The 13,671-nt window shown below is 47.0% G+C and overlaps 1 protein-coding gene across 2 annotated transcripts in view; it reads right to left on the reverse strand.

Moving 5' to 3' along the window:
• TTLL5 (tubulin tyrosine ligase like 5) overlaps positions 1 to 13,555 on the reverse strand; it is a 213,114-nt gene extending 199,559 nt beyond the window's left edge. The window contains exons 1-3 of one of the 2 annotated variants that reach the window (XM_040975261.1): positions 13,325 to 13,388; positions 11,881 to 12,049; positions 5,046 to 5,152 (exon numbers count right to left, since the gene is read on the reverse strand). In XM_040975261.1, coding sequence (XP_040831195.1) covers positions 5,046 to 5,152; positions 11,881 to 11,954 — 181 coding nt within the window. In that variant the 5' untranslated portion in view covers positions 11,955 to 12,049; positions 13,325 to 13,388. Of the gene's footprint in view, positions 1 to 5,045; positions 5,153 to 11,880; positions 12,050 to 13,324 lie in introns of both variants that reach the window. The other variant, XM_040975259.1, reaches the window with a different exon arrangement.
• Between the last annotated feature and the right edge of the window lie 116 nt (positions 13,556 to 13,671).

Genomic DNA, 13,671 nt, shown 5'->3' on the forward strand with positions numbered 1-13,671 from the left:
TTTTTCATCTCCTCTCACGTTCTCCTTTTCCCTCTCCCTAGTACATGGACTTGGTCACCCTTGGCACAGCTTTATGGAGAACTGCAACTGCAAACAGAACCACCTAACTGTGCAAGAAAGACACTGCGCCCCACAAAGAGGCAGGGCAGGAGTATCCCTGATTCCTGGCAAGCTGACAAGCACCCTATTTTTGAATGAGTACCCTATCTGTTCAACCAAAGGAAAACACAGTTTCCTTTTCTTGAATCACTCTTGTGTGTTCCGGGAGTCGACCTGCACTGCTACAATCCCTGCTGGCCAGCTCCAGGATTGGCTGTGGCAAAGCAATTGAACTAAAAATTTCAACTGTCAGTGCACAAGTAGCTAGGGGGTTGGAAAGTGCCCCCAAGAGATTGGGACAAAAACAGCACAGAAGCCAGAATGAAGACAAAACTGACATCTCTGCCTTTCAGGATGTAAGAATAACACCTGCAATGACAACATGGTGTGCTGTATCCTAATATCAGAAGAGTAGGTCCATCCCTGCACTGTCAGATGTTGTCACCATGTGTGACTTCTGAGCCCCCTGAATTATGGTGGCATGACAGAAGAGACAAACCTTTCATTTTATTTAACTTAAATGCATTTAGGTGTTAAAACTGATACCTGATTCAGCAATTAGAAAAGTTGTCTGAGACAGCTTGTCTATGAAGTCAACTGTCTACGAAATCCAAATACAGATAAAATACTTCCAATGAAAAATTTTTTTATCAAACTGGGCAATATTTTTTTAAAAAGACTTATTTGTTTGAAAGGCAGAGTTTCAGAGAGGGCGAGAGGGAGAAACAAGAGAGTTTGCATCTGCTGCCTCCTTCCCTAAATAGCTACAAAGGCCAGGGCCGGGCAAGGCTGAAGTCTGGGGCTCGCAGGTGGGTGGCAGGGGCCCAAGCCTTTGCGCCATCCTCAGTTGCTTTCCCAGGAGCATTAGCAGGGAGTTGAATGGGATGTGAAGCAGCTGGGACTTAACGCCACACTCTACATGGGATGCTGGTATCACAGGCAGCAGCTTAACTTACTGCACCACAACATCAGTCCCGAGATGTACTTTAGGCGTAAATACATATGAGATATAAAATATCTTATCAATGATTTTTAAATATAGAAGGTGAAAAAAATAGAATTTTGATACATTGAGTTAAAGAACATTGTTGAGAGAATCAAGATGGCAGAATAGGGTGAGAACACATTTAAACAGATGAAGAAGCATTAGCCATGGTGAAGCAGAGAGGGCACATTCCTGGAAACAGGAGAGGACAGACCAACAACAGAGGGGTGCGTGGAGACTGAGGGCCACAGGATAGCAGTGAAACAACGCGTAGGTGTTGCAGTGACCAGACATTCCAGCAGTATTTAGCCAGCAGCAATGTGAACTGCACCAGCAGCCAGAACTCCACCAGCAACCACGTTACACCCAAAATAGGTCTGGGAAGCCAGTTTGATTTTTTGGGTGACAGACCTGTGGGTGACATAGCTTAGAAACCTGCCCTAAGGAGAAAAACCTGCTAAACAGAAGTACAATAACCAACAGCAAAAGAAGAAAAAAAGGCACAATGGATATTCCTGAAGACTCCCCTGCAAAGGAGCAAAACCCTTTGCCAGAGTTAACTGAGGAAGACATTGAGAAAATGGAGGATACAGAATTCAAAACCCTTTATTGTAAAGCTTACCAACAACCAAAAAGCACATGCAGGAATTTAAGGAATACGTCACAAAGGAAATAGCAACACTAAAATAAAGTCAAGCTGAATTATTGGAAATGAAGGATGAATAGAGCAAATTAAAAATTCGATGAAAAGTCTCCAAAATAGAATGAAGGAGGCAGAAGAAAGAATCTCAAAATTAGAAGATATTTTATGTCACCAGAGGAAACACAAAAAGTTGGAAACAGAGCTGGGTCAAGCTAAAAAAAGTATTCAGGAATTAAGAAACACTACTAAAAGGCCAAATATAAGAGTTATGGGAGTCCTAGAAAGTACAGAAAGAGACGCTGGGTTTAGAAATGTATTTAATGAAATAACAAGGGAAAATTTCCCTAATCTGAAGAAAGAATTGGGAAACATGCAGGAGGGGCACAGAACACCCAACAGGGTTGACCAAAAGCGACCTTCACCACGACACATGATAACCATGTTCTCTTCAAACATAAGGAAAAGCTCCTTAAATGTGCACGTGAAAAAAATCAATTGACATATAAAGGAATGCCAATTAAATTCACAGGAGACCTCTCACAGGAAACGCTACAGGAAAGAACAGAATGGAGTGACATATTCCAGATTCTAAAAACAAAAGATGGTCAGCCCAGGATAACATACCCAGTAAAGTTTTCCTTTGTCTTTGAAAACGAAATAAAACTCTTCCACAGTAAAGTTAAAAGAATATGCCTCTTCCAAACCTGCCCTACAAATGATACTTAAAGATGTTCTCTTGACAGGGAAGAAGAATAGCACCAAAACCAAAGGTAAATGTGAAGAACATCCCAGTAAAATAACAACTGAAGACTAAGTCAATGAAAAACCCATTGCTAAAATGACAGGACCAAAATGCCACCCGTACATATTAACCCTAAATGTAAATGGCTTAATCTCATCAACCAACATCATAGATTCTTGGCATTATAAATTTCTATTTTTCTTCCTGTTGAGGTTTTTCACTTGGGGGGGATTTATACTGACTGTGTAGTGGAGACTGATACGTCCAGATGTGAGGATAAGGCGCAGTGTGTATCTCTATTTCTAGATCAAGGAGGGACTCCCAGTGAAATGGTTGGATGTGTCTTGACAACGGGATGCTGGACTCTCTGCCATTGTCCATGCCCACAATGATGAACTTATGACTGTTTATGAGAAACTACGCTATTGTAACGATACGGGAGAACTCGGGGGGGGGGGGGGTGGGGGGAGTGGATTTGGGAAGGGGATAGGGGAAATTCCAGGGCCTATGGAACTGTATCATAGAATGATAATAATTATTTAAAAAATGAAAAAAAAAACATTATAACTAATTGCCTTTTAAATAATGCCACTGAAGAATTTAAATTGTATATACAACCTCTACTGTTAAGCTGCCCAAACACACACTTACCAAATAGATATATTCACAGGCAAATTATAAAATACTGCCTGACTCCACACAAAAAAGTAAACTAAATATTAAATTTCTCATTAAAAAGCACAACCCTACTTATACGCTTAAAGTACAGACAACGGGGAGGAGAGGAGGAGATTATGATGGAGAAAAAGATACATTCCATCAAAAAAGCATGAGAAGTCACACTATTTACCAAATATATGAACAATGAATTCATCAAAACATTATATGTATAAACGGACAAAGCAAGTCTGACAGCTTACACTGCAAGAGCAACAGAAGATAACGGATGGCCCAGACTCATGGTTCTTAAGAGGATTTACCCGCAGGCTTATGATGGGGGCAGATTTATGACAGCCATTTAGGAGAGTTGCGAAAAATAAGTGCAAACTGTGACCGTTGAGCAACTGAGAAAACGAAGGCAGCAAGCAGCACAAGTTCTTCAGATTACTCAGCAAAGAAGCTAAAGAAAACTACTGAGCCTCAGTGAACTTGGGAACATTCAGAATATTCAAAAACAAAGAATCTGAGGACACACTTAATGGTTTTTCTTTCATCACAGGGATTTGTAGTGGACTAGATCAGCAAACCGACCTTAGGGAGATTTTCTCAACCCTGAAACAAGGAAGCCGCCAATGCCCCAGAACTATCAAAGTGACAGCCTCAGGATGTTGTTCCCAACCATGAGGTTCTCTTCAAGGCAACATCAAACGAAGATCCACCATCCCCAAGGTCAGACATAGTTTGACAGCAAGGAGAGGCCCCCTCCCGCAATCTGCCAACAGACACAGTAGACAAAATAAAAAATACAGAACAGCTGAAACATTCGTCCAACCTACCCTCCTTCATACCTCAGCCCTAATCACCCTAATCCAAGGCCCACACCGGCATGCACCTCTCAACTATGTAAGTAATATTTAAAGTAAAATTTAAAAAAATTTTTTTAAAGAAATGGGCAAAGGCCTTCAATAAGCAGGTATTTCTCCAAGGAAGATACATGAGCGGTCAACAAGCACGCAGGAAGACGCTCCCTGTCAGCAGACAGGAGGGAAAGTTAAACAAAACCACAGTGAGAGGGCATTTCACACTCACCTGAACGGCTATAATCTAAACAGTCAGAAAATATCCCAGGCCAGCAGGGCCAGCAGGCACGGGAAAACGGAGCTCACACCTCTGATGAGGGGGAATGGACGCAGCCACCACGGAGGACAGCTGGACAGGGTCTTAGTAAAACACGGCAGGGGCATATGGCCTAGCAATTTCATTCCTGAAAATACCCAAATGAATTGAAAACAGGTGTTCAAGAAGAACTTGTCCGCAAACACTCTTAGCAGCACTGCTAACCATGGCCAGCCACGGGAACAAAGAGACGGGACACTTACTTGTAGCATGTTAGCCATGAAATAAAAGTAAGAGACTGACACATGTCCCAACCTGAATGAAATTTGAAAACATGATGAAAGAAGCCAGATCCAAAAAGCCACATGTTACAGGATTCCATTTATATGAAATCTTCAGAATAAACAAGACCATAGGTGTCGTAAACAGATTAGCGGTCGCCAGGGACTGGCAGTCTACGGGAACGGGGAGCGGCCACTTCATGGGGATACAAGTTTCACTTTTGTGATGATGAAAGTGTTCCTAAGCCAGGCCAAGGTGACGGTTGCACAATCATGAATATATCGAACTGCCAAGGAACTGTACGTTACACAATGGTTAAAATAGTAAAATCCATTATGTGTATGTTACCACAACCTTTTAAAAATACAAACACATATAATTCTGAAAAAAAATTGTTCAAGTAAAACGATGCAACAGATCGGTCTCGTGGCCAGGGCTCCTTTGCATCTACTTCTTCAGGACAGGGTCTGTCAGGGCCACGCACAGCTCTGCCCTGCGTGGGCGGAGGTCACACCCACCTCCAATTACTCGAATGTTGTTGTCCTTGGTCAGGATAGCCTCAGCATGGAAAACCAGAACCGGAATCCTCCTGCAGCCACCGGTCCACATGATACATGGATGATCCCTAGAGCCGGAACACAAGTCTTCGTTAACCTAGGGCTCAGAATCTGAATCATGTGCCACAGCGCGTTAGCAGTCTCTGGCTCAGCAGCCTTCCCCTGCCTTCTGGAATGAGGACCCCAATTATCCCGTGAGAACCCCCTCAGCTCCCAGTCCCAGCCCTGCACTGGCTTACAGTGGACACCATCGCTGCTTCACGGATGGCCCATGGCTGCTTTCGGCACGCTGGGCATGCCAGCACGCATGCCAGGGACAAGGGAGCCCAGCAGAGCCTGTCTGTACAGAGGTCAGCTCGAAGACGCTCTGCGTGAGCGGCAGCAGGTACGGAGACGGCTTCTCTTCCTCTTGGGGAGTTTATTTCACTTATTTTCATCTATTTCCAAGGTAGAGGTGGGGGTGGGGAAGGGAAAGACACAGAAACCTTGCATCCGCTGCTCACTCCTTAAATCCTCAGCCAGTTTAAGGCCAGACTGATGCCAACAGCCAGAAACTGTAACCAGGTCTTCAACAAGGTGGCAGGGACTCCGTATGGGAGTCATCATCTGTTGCCTCCCAGGTACACAAGAACAGGAAGCTGGATCAGAAGGGGAGGGGCCAACACTCAAACTGTCATGCCAACATGGGCCGCAGGCATACCAAGCCGCAGCTGACCCCTCCGTGCCACAAAACTCACGTCCCCACCCCTCTTCCTCCTGATGGTCAGCAGGCTGAGGGGAAAAAAGTCTGGAACCGCAACATCCGACTGAGGGCCTTGAGAGGGATGCTCCGAGTCGTGCCAGAAGGAGGCAGCCACTGGGGGCCTGATGGCAAGTCAGAGAAAATGGGACTCTGGGTGACAAGGTCAAGAGCAGCAGACTCCAGCTGTGCCTGGCTGTGAGTGAACACATCCGCTTCATTATTTAAGACTGCCTTTCTTACGTTTTAATCCCTTGTGGTACGAATAAAAATCCTGATGTAGTCGCAAAGATGTACGCTGCCTTTTCAAGCCATCCAGATTCTGAGCTAAGACCCCAAAATTAATTCAAACACCCCATTGGAAATCACATATTTTAAAGAACGCCTATGTTAAGTGGAATAATATACAAGAATGCTTCAAAAAGTTTGTGGAAAACAGAATTAAAAGATAAATTTTGACGCAAAATGATTTTGAAATCCATGCACGGTTTTTTCATGACATGCGTTGCCTATGAACAGTTTTTTTTTTAAGACCCCTCATAGAGTTTTCTCCAGTAAAGGAACCAGAGGACAGAACGTTGGGACCTCTGACTAAAATAAATTCTCTTTCCCCGTCACCAAGAAATGTCCTTAGACACAAGCACTGTGGCAGGGCATTTTATACCGCCTCCTGGGCCACCCAGATCCCACGTCATGGCGCCTGCCAGAGGCCCGGCTGTCCCACTTCGGATCCAGCTTCCTGCTAAAGCCCATTCTAACAGGCAGTGAAGACAGCTCCAGTACCTGGAGTTCCACTGTTCCCTGCTCCCTGCTCAGCTTGGTCCAGCCTCGGCTGTTGCCGGCAGCTGAGGAATCAGCCAGCAGGTGGAAGGAATCTATCTTACTCTTTGTTTATATATGAGGGACACACAATGCCATTTCAAAATAAATAAATAACGTTCAAATCAATCTTAGACAATTTGATATTTACTCACAGAGTTGCAAAAAAAAAAAAAATCTTCCATCTCTTTAGGGCAGAGATGTGATAAGGGAAAGAAAATTAAATAAACCGAGTTCCGACTCCAAGGCAGGAACTAAGCTCACGAGGAGTTATTTCATCTCTCCCGTTGCTTCACCTTGTTGCCCACACTATGAACTCCAGAAATCTCCGGGAGGTTCCGTGAGCTGCCGGAGTCTGTGCTCTCATCCCCTCGGCCTCCCTCATCACTTTTCCATCAGGCTCTGAACGTCTCCAACTTGACTCACTGGGAATTTGAACCAATCAGTTCCTTAAATGGAGTGAGGCCATTTGGCCAGCATTCACTCCACTCAAATTCAAACACACGTGACCACTCCCCCTTCACATAGCAGAGACTACAAATCTCGGGGCCCAGCCAGACCCTCCCATTCCAAGTTTTCAAAGGTCTGCCCTCTAAATACAGCCTGTGCCAGGCTGCCAGGCCACCAGGCCACCAGGCCACCAAACGTGAGGCAGGCTGCAGAGCTGGGCTGAGCTGCCTGCAGCTCTTCAGTGAAGAATGCCAACAGCCCCATACCTAGCTCATTTCCTGTTTTCAAGAAACAGAATGGGCAAGCCTATTATTATTGTCCTTCTACTTGGGGACTGGTGTGCAAGCAGGGAGGAATGGTATATACAGGGTACATTTTTTTTTAACAAGAGTCTGTGATGGGGAGGGGCAGGAGGTGGTGTGGGGGGATGATTGCTTGCTTTAACTCTAAACAGCTGTAAACTGTGGGCAGGGGCCCAGCTGACTCCTATGACATCTTCCAATTTTAATTTTCCCATTATATTTCTAGCTAGCGGTGGGGGATGGAGGGTGGAGGGGGGAGGATAGGCCGAATAAACTCCAAAGTCTTGGAGAAAAACTTGGGACACTACTCAAAGTTCCTTGTCCAGTCAGCCCTGGCTACAAACTGGTACCATTGAGCCTCAATGTTTACAAAGGAGGGACTGCTGCTACAAGTCACAAATGCAGGGCAAGCATCAGGAGCTCGGCATTGAGCTGAGTCTGCCCAAGGCCCTATCCACGTTCTCTGTGCAAAATAACATCTGGACAGAGAAACTTTTCATTTACAGCCCATGGAAAAGTAAAACAGGGAGTCAACTTAACAAACAAAGGCTAAACTGTCATTTAAAACATGCTCCCACAAGGTGGCGCTAAAGAGAAAAAAAATCCAAAACGATGAAGAAACGGCAATCTGGAACTTTACATATTCCTTTGCATCAGAAGCTGGTAACTACTGAGACAATCCACTTTTTGAAAGAATTAAGGAATTAAGTGATTACTTATTCACACAGAACCATTTCATGGTTTACTTTATCAAATGCTAAAGAACATTTTGGTTTTTTAAGAAGCAATTGAATGAGGTTATGTCACTCCCGGGACATAAACTACGTAAGTCAAGAAGACAGAGAGGCCAGGGGCATTGGGCGTTTGGCCTAGCCATTACAATGCCAGGTGCGATACCCACATTCCATGGTATACAGAAGTCCAGTCCCGGCTCTGCTTCCAATTCCAGCCTCCCGCTAACGCCATCTGGATGGCAGCAGGTGAGGGCTCAAATGCTCAAGTCCCCTCCACTGACATCAACTGCCAGATCCCAGTTCTGGAGTCCTGGCTTTGTCCCTGTCCAGCTCAAGCACTGGGGAGCTCTCCTTCTGTCTCTCAAATCAGTGCTCCCACGGAGGAGACGTGGCTGGAGTGGCTAGCTCATGAATCCAGCCTGACCTGGCTCTTGCTGTTGTGGGCACTTGGGGAGGGCATGGGGATGAGCCAGGGGGACGATGCCACCGTCTGTCACTCTGCCTCTAAGTGAATGGACACTAAACAATGACAATAACAAAAAGGTGGCGAAGTGAAGCAGTCTTTGCATACATGCTTCTCCGCCCTCCGCATTCCACAGCCCCTGCTGGAAATGGCTTTCCCCACTTCTCCCTGCTTCTCCGTGCCCACCCACCGCCCACCCCGGGCCACTCCTCACCACCCCCGGGCACGTGACCACGCCACCTCCTGATTTCGCCCATTATATAACTGCTTGCTGGTGACACAAAAGCCCACTTTTATGGCAGAAACTGAAGTTACTATTTTCTTTTCAGGAACTAAAGAAACTTTGTATCAGGTTCTTGTCTGTGTCCACATCTGTAAATGAATTTGTGCTTAGGATCTCCAAGTAAGATACAGAAAGGAGAAAAAAACCAAAGGCCTCTTTACATTTGCTATTTGAAATGATGCCACCAAGAACAGCACTGCCAGGATGGCTTCTAAGGGTCCAGACGGCAAGGTCTGAACATCCTGACAGCTGGGGGATGTGAGCACACTGGTGTGGCATTGGTGTCACCAGTGCCTTCGACTGGGTCTGGAATCCCACGTGCTTTTCAATGCCCTCTTACAATCACTGCAAATATCTCACAATGCCAGCTCTGTGGGTCACTGCTTCTCAGGGAGTGCTTATTACTCTCCCCAGATCCCATGGCATCATGCTGCCCTACTCAGTGTGTGTGAGGAGACCGGACAAGAACCAGACCATCCAGTACCTTCCCAGCACTCCCCACTCAGAACTGCTCACCCAGGACCACCACTCAAGGTGTAATGTTTCATACAAGCTAAGCAGAAAACAGTCTTCATACGCTTCTCTTTAGAAAAAAACTTACAGGGTGGGGCAGTGGCACAGCAAGTTAGTAAACCTCTGCTCTGTAACCCTGGCACCGCATATGGGAGCCAATTTGTGTCCTGGCTGCTTTACTTCTGATCCAGCTCCCTGCTATGGCCTGAGAAAGCAGTGGAAGATGGCTCAAGTACTTGGAATGCTGCACTCATGTGGGAGACCTGGAAGAAGCTCCTGGCTCCTGGCTTTGGATCGAATCAATTCTGGCTGCTGTGGCCACTTGGTGCACAAGTGGAAGACCTTCTCTCTCTCTCTCTCTCTCTCTCTCTCTCTCTCAAGTGGAAGACCTTCTCTTTCCCTCTCTCTCTCTTTCTCTCTCTCTCTCTTTCCCTACATCTGTAAAATCTGCCTTTCAAATGAAAACAAGTAAATCTTTAAAAAAATTTAAATGATTGTTGCTACTTAATAGAACAAAATGCGCATTCTATAATCATTTATAGTTTATGTGATTATAATTATATAATTTATATAGTTATATAGAATAAAATGTTTCAATGCAACTGGTACTCTTTATAACAATAGGCATTTAATTTTAAGCACCTAAGAGCAACATTCTTGGGACAGTGACATGGCATAGTAGGCTAAACCTCCACCTGCAGCACTGGCATCCCACATGAGCACTGGTTCAAGTCCCAGCTGCTCCACTTCCCATCCAGCTCCCTGCCTGTGGCCCAGGAAAGCAGTGACGGATGGTCAAAGGCCTTGGGACCCCACATAGAAGAAGCTTCTGGCTCCCGGCTCTGGATGGGCTCAACTGCAGCTGTTGCCATTTCGGGAGTGTGCCAGTGACAGATCTTTGTCTCTCTGCTCTGTGATCTGCCTTTCCAATAAAAATTAGTAAATCTTAAGGGGGAAAAGCATTCTCAGGGCAGACATTTGGTGCAGCAGTTAGGACGCTGCTTGCTATACTCATATCCCTTCTTGGAGTCCCTGGGTTTGAGTCCCACCTCGGGTCCCAATCCCAGCTTCCTGATAGTGGATATTCTGAACGGCAGTACGTTACACTTCAGGAACTTGGGATACCCAGACGAAATTCCTGGTTCCTGGCTTTGGGCTGACCCAGCCTTTGCTATTTCAGGCATTCGGGAAGTACATCAACAGATTAAAAATCTCCCTCTTTCAAATAAATAAACAAAAAAATTTTTAAAAACTCTTTCTGATAAAGAATTAATGGCATAAAAGGGTTAGGAACCCCTGTATTTATCCAAGTGAGAATTTACAGAGCAACTGCTCTACTATTGGGCCAAACCATCTGTAATTGTCAATATTTGATTGTTCTTGATCTCCCACAAGGCTAACGTCGTATAGTTCAATCTAAAACTTGTTGGGTCCACTGATACAGGAAATAGTAAGAGGCAAAAACAATCTTGAAAGACTGATGCTTGCAACAGAAGCTAAAAACCTTGTCACATGGGCAAAAGGCGCTGCACTGAAAGTAAAAGTCACAAGGCGGCCAAGAACCAGAGGGAATTACCCACTTAAGTATCCTGAAAAAGAATGACCCAAATATAGTCAAACTGCCATTACTTTCTGTGACCTAACAATAAGGAGAACCCTTTCCTCCAAACTTTATTAACGCTGCAATATTTTTTTCTTAAATTGCATCAGTACAATCTTCCACCTTTATCAGAAGTCTGCCATAGATTGACTACAAGCCAGTAATGATAATGCCTATAGACGCATGGCTTCATCAGAGTGCTTTCACCCGAAGCATTCCTTTGCCCTTAGTCACACTGCTGCAAAAGAGAGACATCACCCGCCATGTTTCAAGTCACACGGCACGTCACGTCCAAAAGGGCCCCTAGAGAATTGCAGACGGGTCTTCACTTTAAGCTGGACTCTCCCCTGTGTCGAGCAATCATACTGACGGAGGGCACAGGGAAGAGGGGTTCTCAATCCAGGAAAGCAGAGCTTGAATCTCAGGTCACCCCCTGCTCCTTACGGGTCTCTAAGGAAGGCCTCCGGTATTCCTAAGGTTGAGCCCAATCACGTAGATTGGGTAAACCGGAGAGAGCAGGTTCATCATCAAGTCCAAACAAGAGGCAGGTGAGGAAGAGGCCGCGCCACTGCTGGGGGAGGCAGCATGGCCAAGCTACCACGGCAACTCTAGATGACCCCAACCCTGTGGTTCTAAGGGCTCCCAAGAACCTTAGCATAACATAAGCAGGGTCACGGTGTGCTCGCCTACTTTTCTTCAACATCTAAACATTTTGAAATCTTCAGTGGTAAGCAGCTTTAATCAAGTGCTCACCAAGACCCCACTCTCTGTTTTGCAACATATGGAGGTGGCGTTCACTCGTGAGAGAAATAGGGCCGTATGTCCCGGTTCTAACAGCCTCTGGGAGAGAAGCAGAACCCAGCGCTGGACCACGCAAAACCGAGGCTACTTACTCTTGGCTTACCACCTCCTCATCCTCGGAGGATGACGCTGTTTCCTCCAGGTCCCGGGCCATCACGACGGGCATTTCCTCGGGAGTCTGTCATACAGTCCGCAGACAGGGGCCTCGACGACCTTTCCTTGCAGACTCACCGGATCAAACAACTCGGGGAGCCCGGATTCCTGCGGGGGAAGTCGATGGCTCTGCTACACAACGCAGCACGGTAGGGACTGCTGATGGCGGACAGTCTCCCACTTCATGGGAAACACAGCCGTTCCCGAGGAGCGCCCAGCCGCTCGTAAGCTTACCTTAGCGGTGGCACACACCTGGCACAACCACTGTCCGGAAGCTATTTAAAAAGCTCTTATTCAATGTCTCCTGTTTCTTTCACAGAGTCAACCTAACATACACCCAAAAGGCACAGCTCACTTCACTTTCAGGGTGGTCTGAGGGAGGAGCAGGAGGCTGTGTATGTCAGAACACATTCCTTACTAGGACCTCGATAAGAACCTGCCCCAGGATAGAAATAAACACTTGGGACTTGAGACCTCTGCAAATATTTATTCACACACAATGACACAAGATGCCAGCATGTTTTGGCCAAATTCCGTAATGGAGCCCAAAGATTAAAACATCCTGAGTCAATAACTGGGGGGCACTGCCCTTCCAAAACACTCCAAAAATATTACTCTCCCTTACTGAAAATCACAAACTTCGATCTGAATCTCCAAGAGCCACTGCAATTGCATAAATTCCCAACATGGCCTTTCTAATTTGAAACGTCTTTTCCCCCCTCAGAGGAAGAGAAGGAAAAAAAAAAATCATCTCCAATGTGGTTCGAGCAAGGAATGGAAACTATAAAATGAAAACGTTTAAATGACCACAATTCCACTGCTCAGAGCTAAACCACCTGAGATTCATCCTTCTGAACGATTCTTCTACACATTCTGTTGCAAATCAGAGCAGGAACCGAACAAAACCCCAAACCCAGAACCTGAGCCCTTGCAGGAGCCCTGAAGACCTCCAGGAACATGGGCAAATCCTAACAGCTGGCTTCTCTTCTGGAGCCTCCCGAAGGAATCTCCTCAGGTTCCTCCCCAAGCCCCCAAACACTGGGAAGCCCCTTAAGTTACAACCAACAACCGCAGCAAGGGATGCCAACCCAGTACCAGAGCTGCCCTGCAGGGCGGGGAAGAGACGGAGAGATCCAAAGAGGATTAAGGACACTCGCCTCGTTAAGAGTCCTCGCCTCCAAGGGTCCTGCTCTACGGCCCTAGCCCCAGCTCGCCCCCAAGCCCAGGAGGACTCCCTGAAGAGCACGGGGCGCCCCCGCCGCGGCAATTCAGCCCAGCGCGCCCGGAAGCCCATCCCGGGCTCGGGGAGGGAAGTGCAGCGGACACGGCCGGTCCAGCCCTTGCGGGGCGCAGCTCTTTGGGGCGGGAAGCGCAGGCGTTTACCTGTTTCATCTTCCCATGGCTCCGGCGGGCAGGTGGGGACCGCACTCTGCGCCTGCCTCCCTCCTCCTGTTCCAGCCGGGCTCACCGTGGCTGCCGACGGCTGCTTCCCCCGTTACTACAACAACCAACAAGCAACCGCCCGCTGGGAGCCACTGCGCAGGCGCCCGTCACCCGGCGCTGCCAAGGCCGGGCTGCGGCGCGAACGGATGGCGTCAGCGCTGCGCCGCGCGGGAATCCTGCGTGGGACTGGCTGCAAAGGCCCCTCTGGACTTCCCCCCCCCCCGCCTTTTTTTCTTAATCTCCGCCCCTTAAAGGTTGGCTCCCAACCCCGAGTCCCGCCGGGAGCT

This window comes from Ochotona curzoniae, unplaced genomic scaffold (assembly GCF_017591425.1).
Source record: "Ochotona curzoniae isolate NIBS_2020 unplaced genomic scaffold, NIBS_Ocur_1.0 contig_2688, whole genome shotgun sequence".
NCBI classification, from domain to species: Eukaryota; Metazoa; Chordata; class Mammalia; order Lagomorpha; family Ochotonidae; genus Ochotona; species Ochotona curzoniae.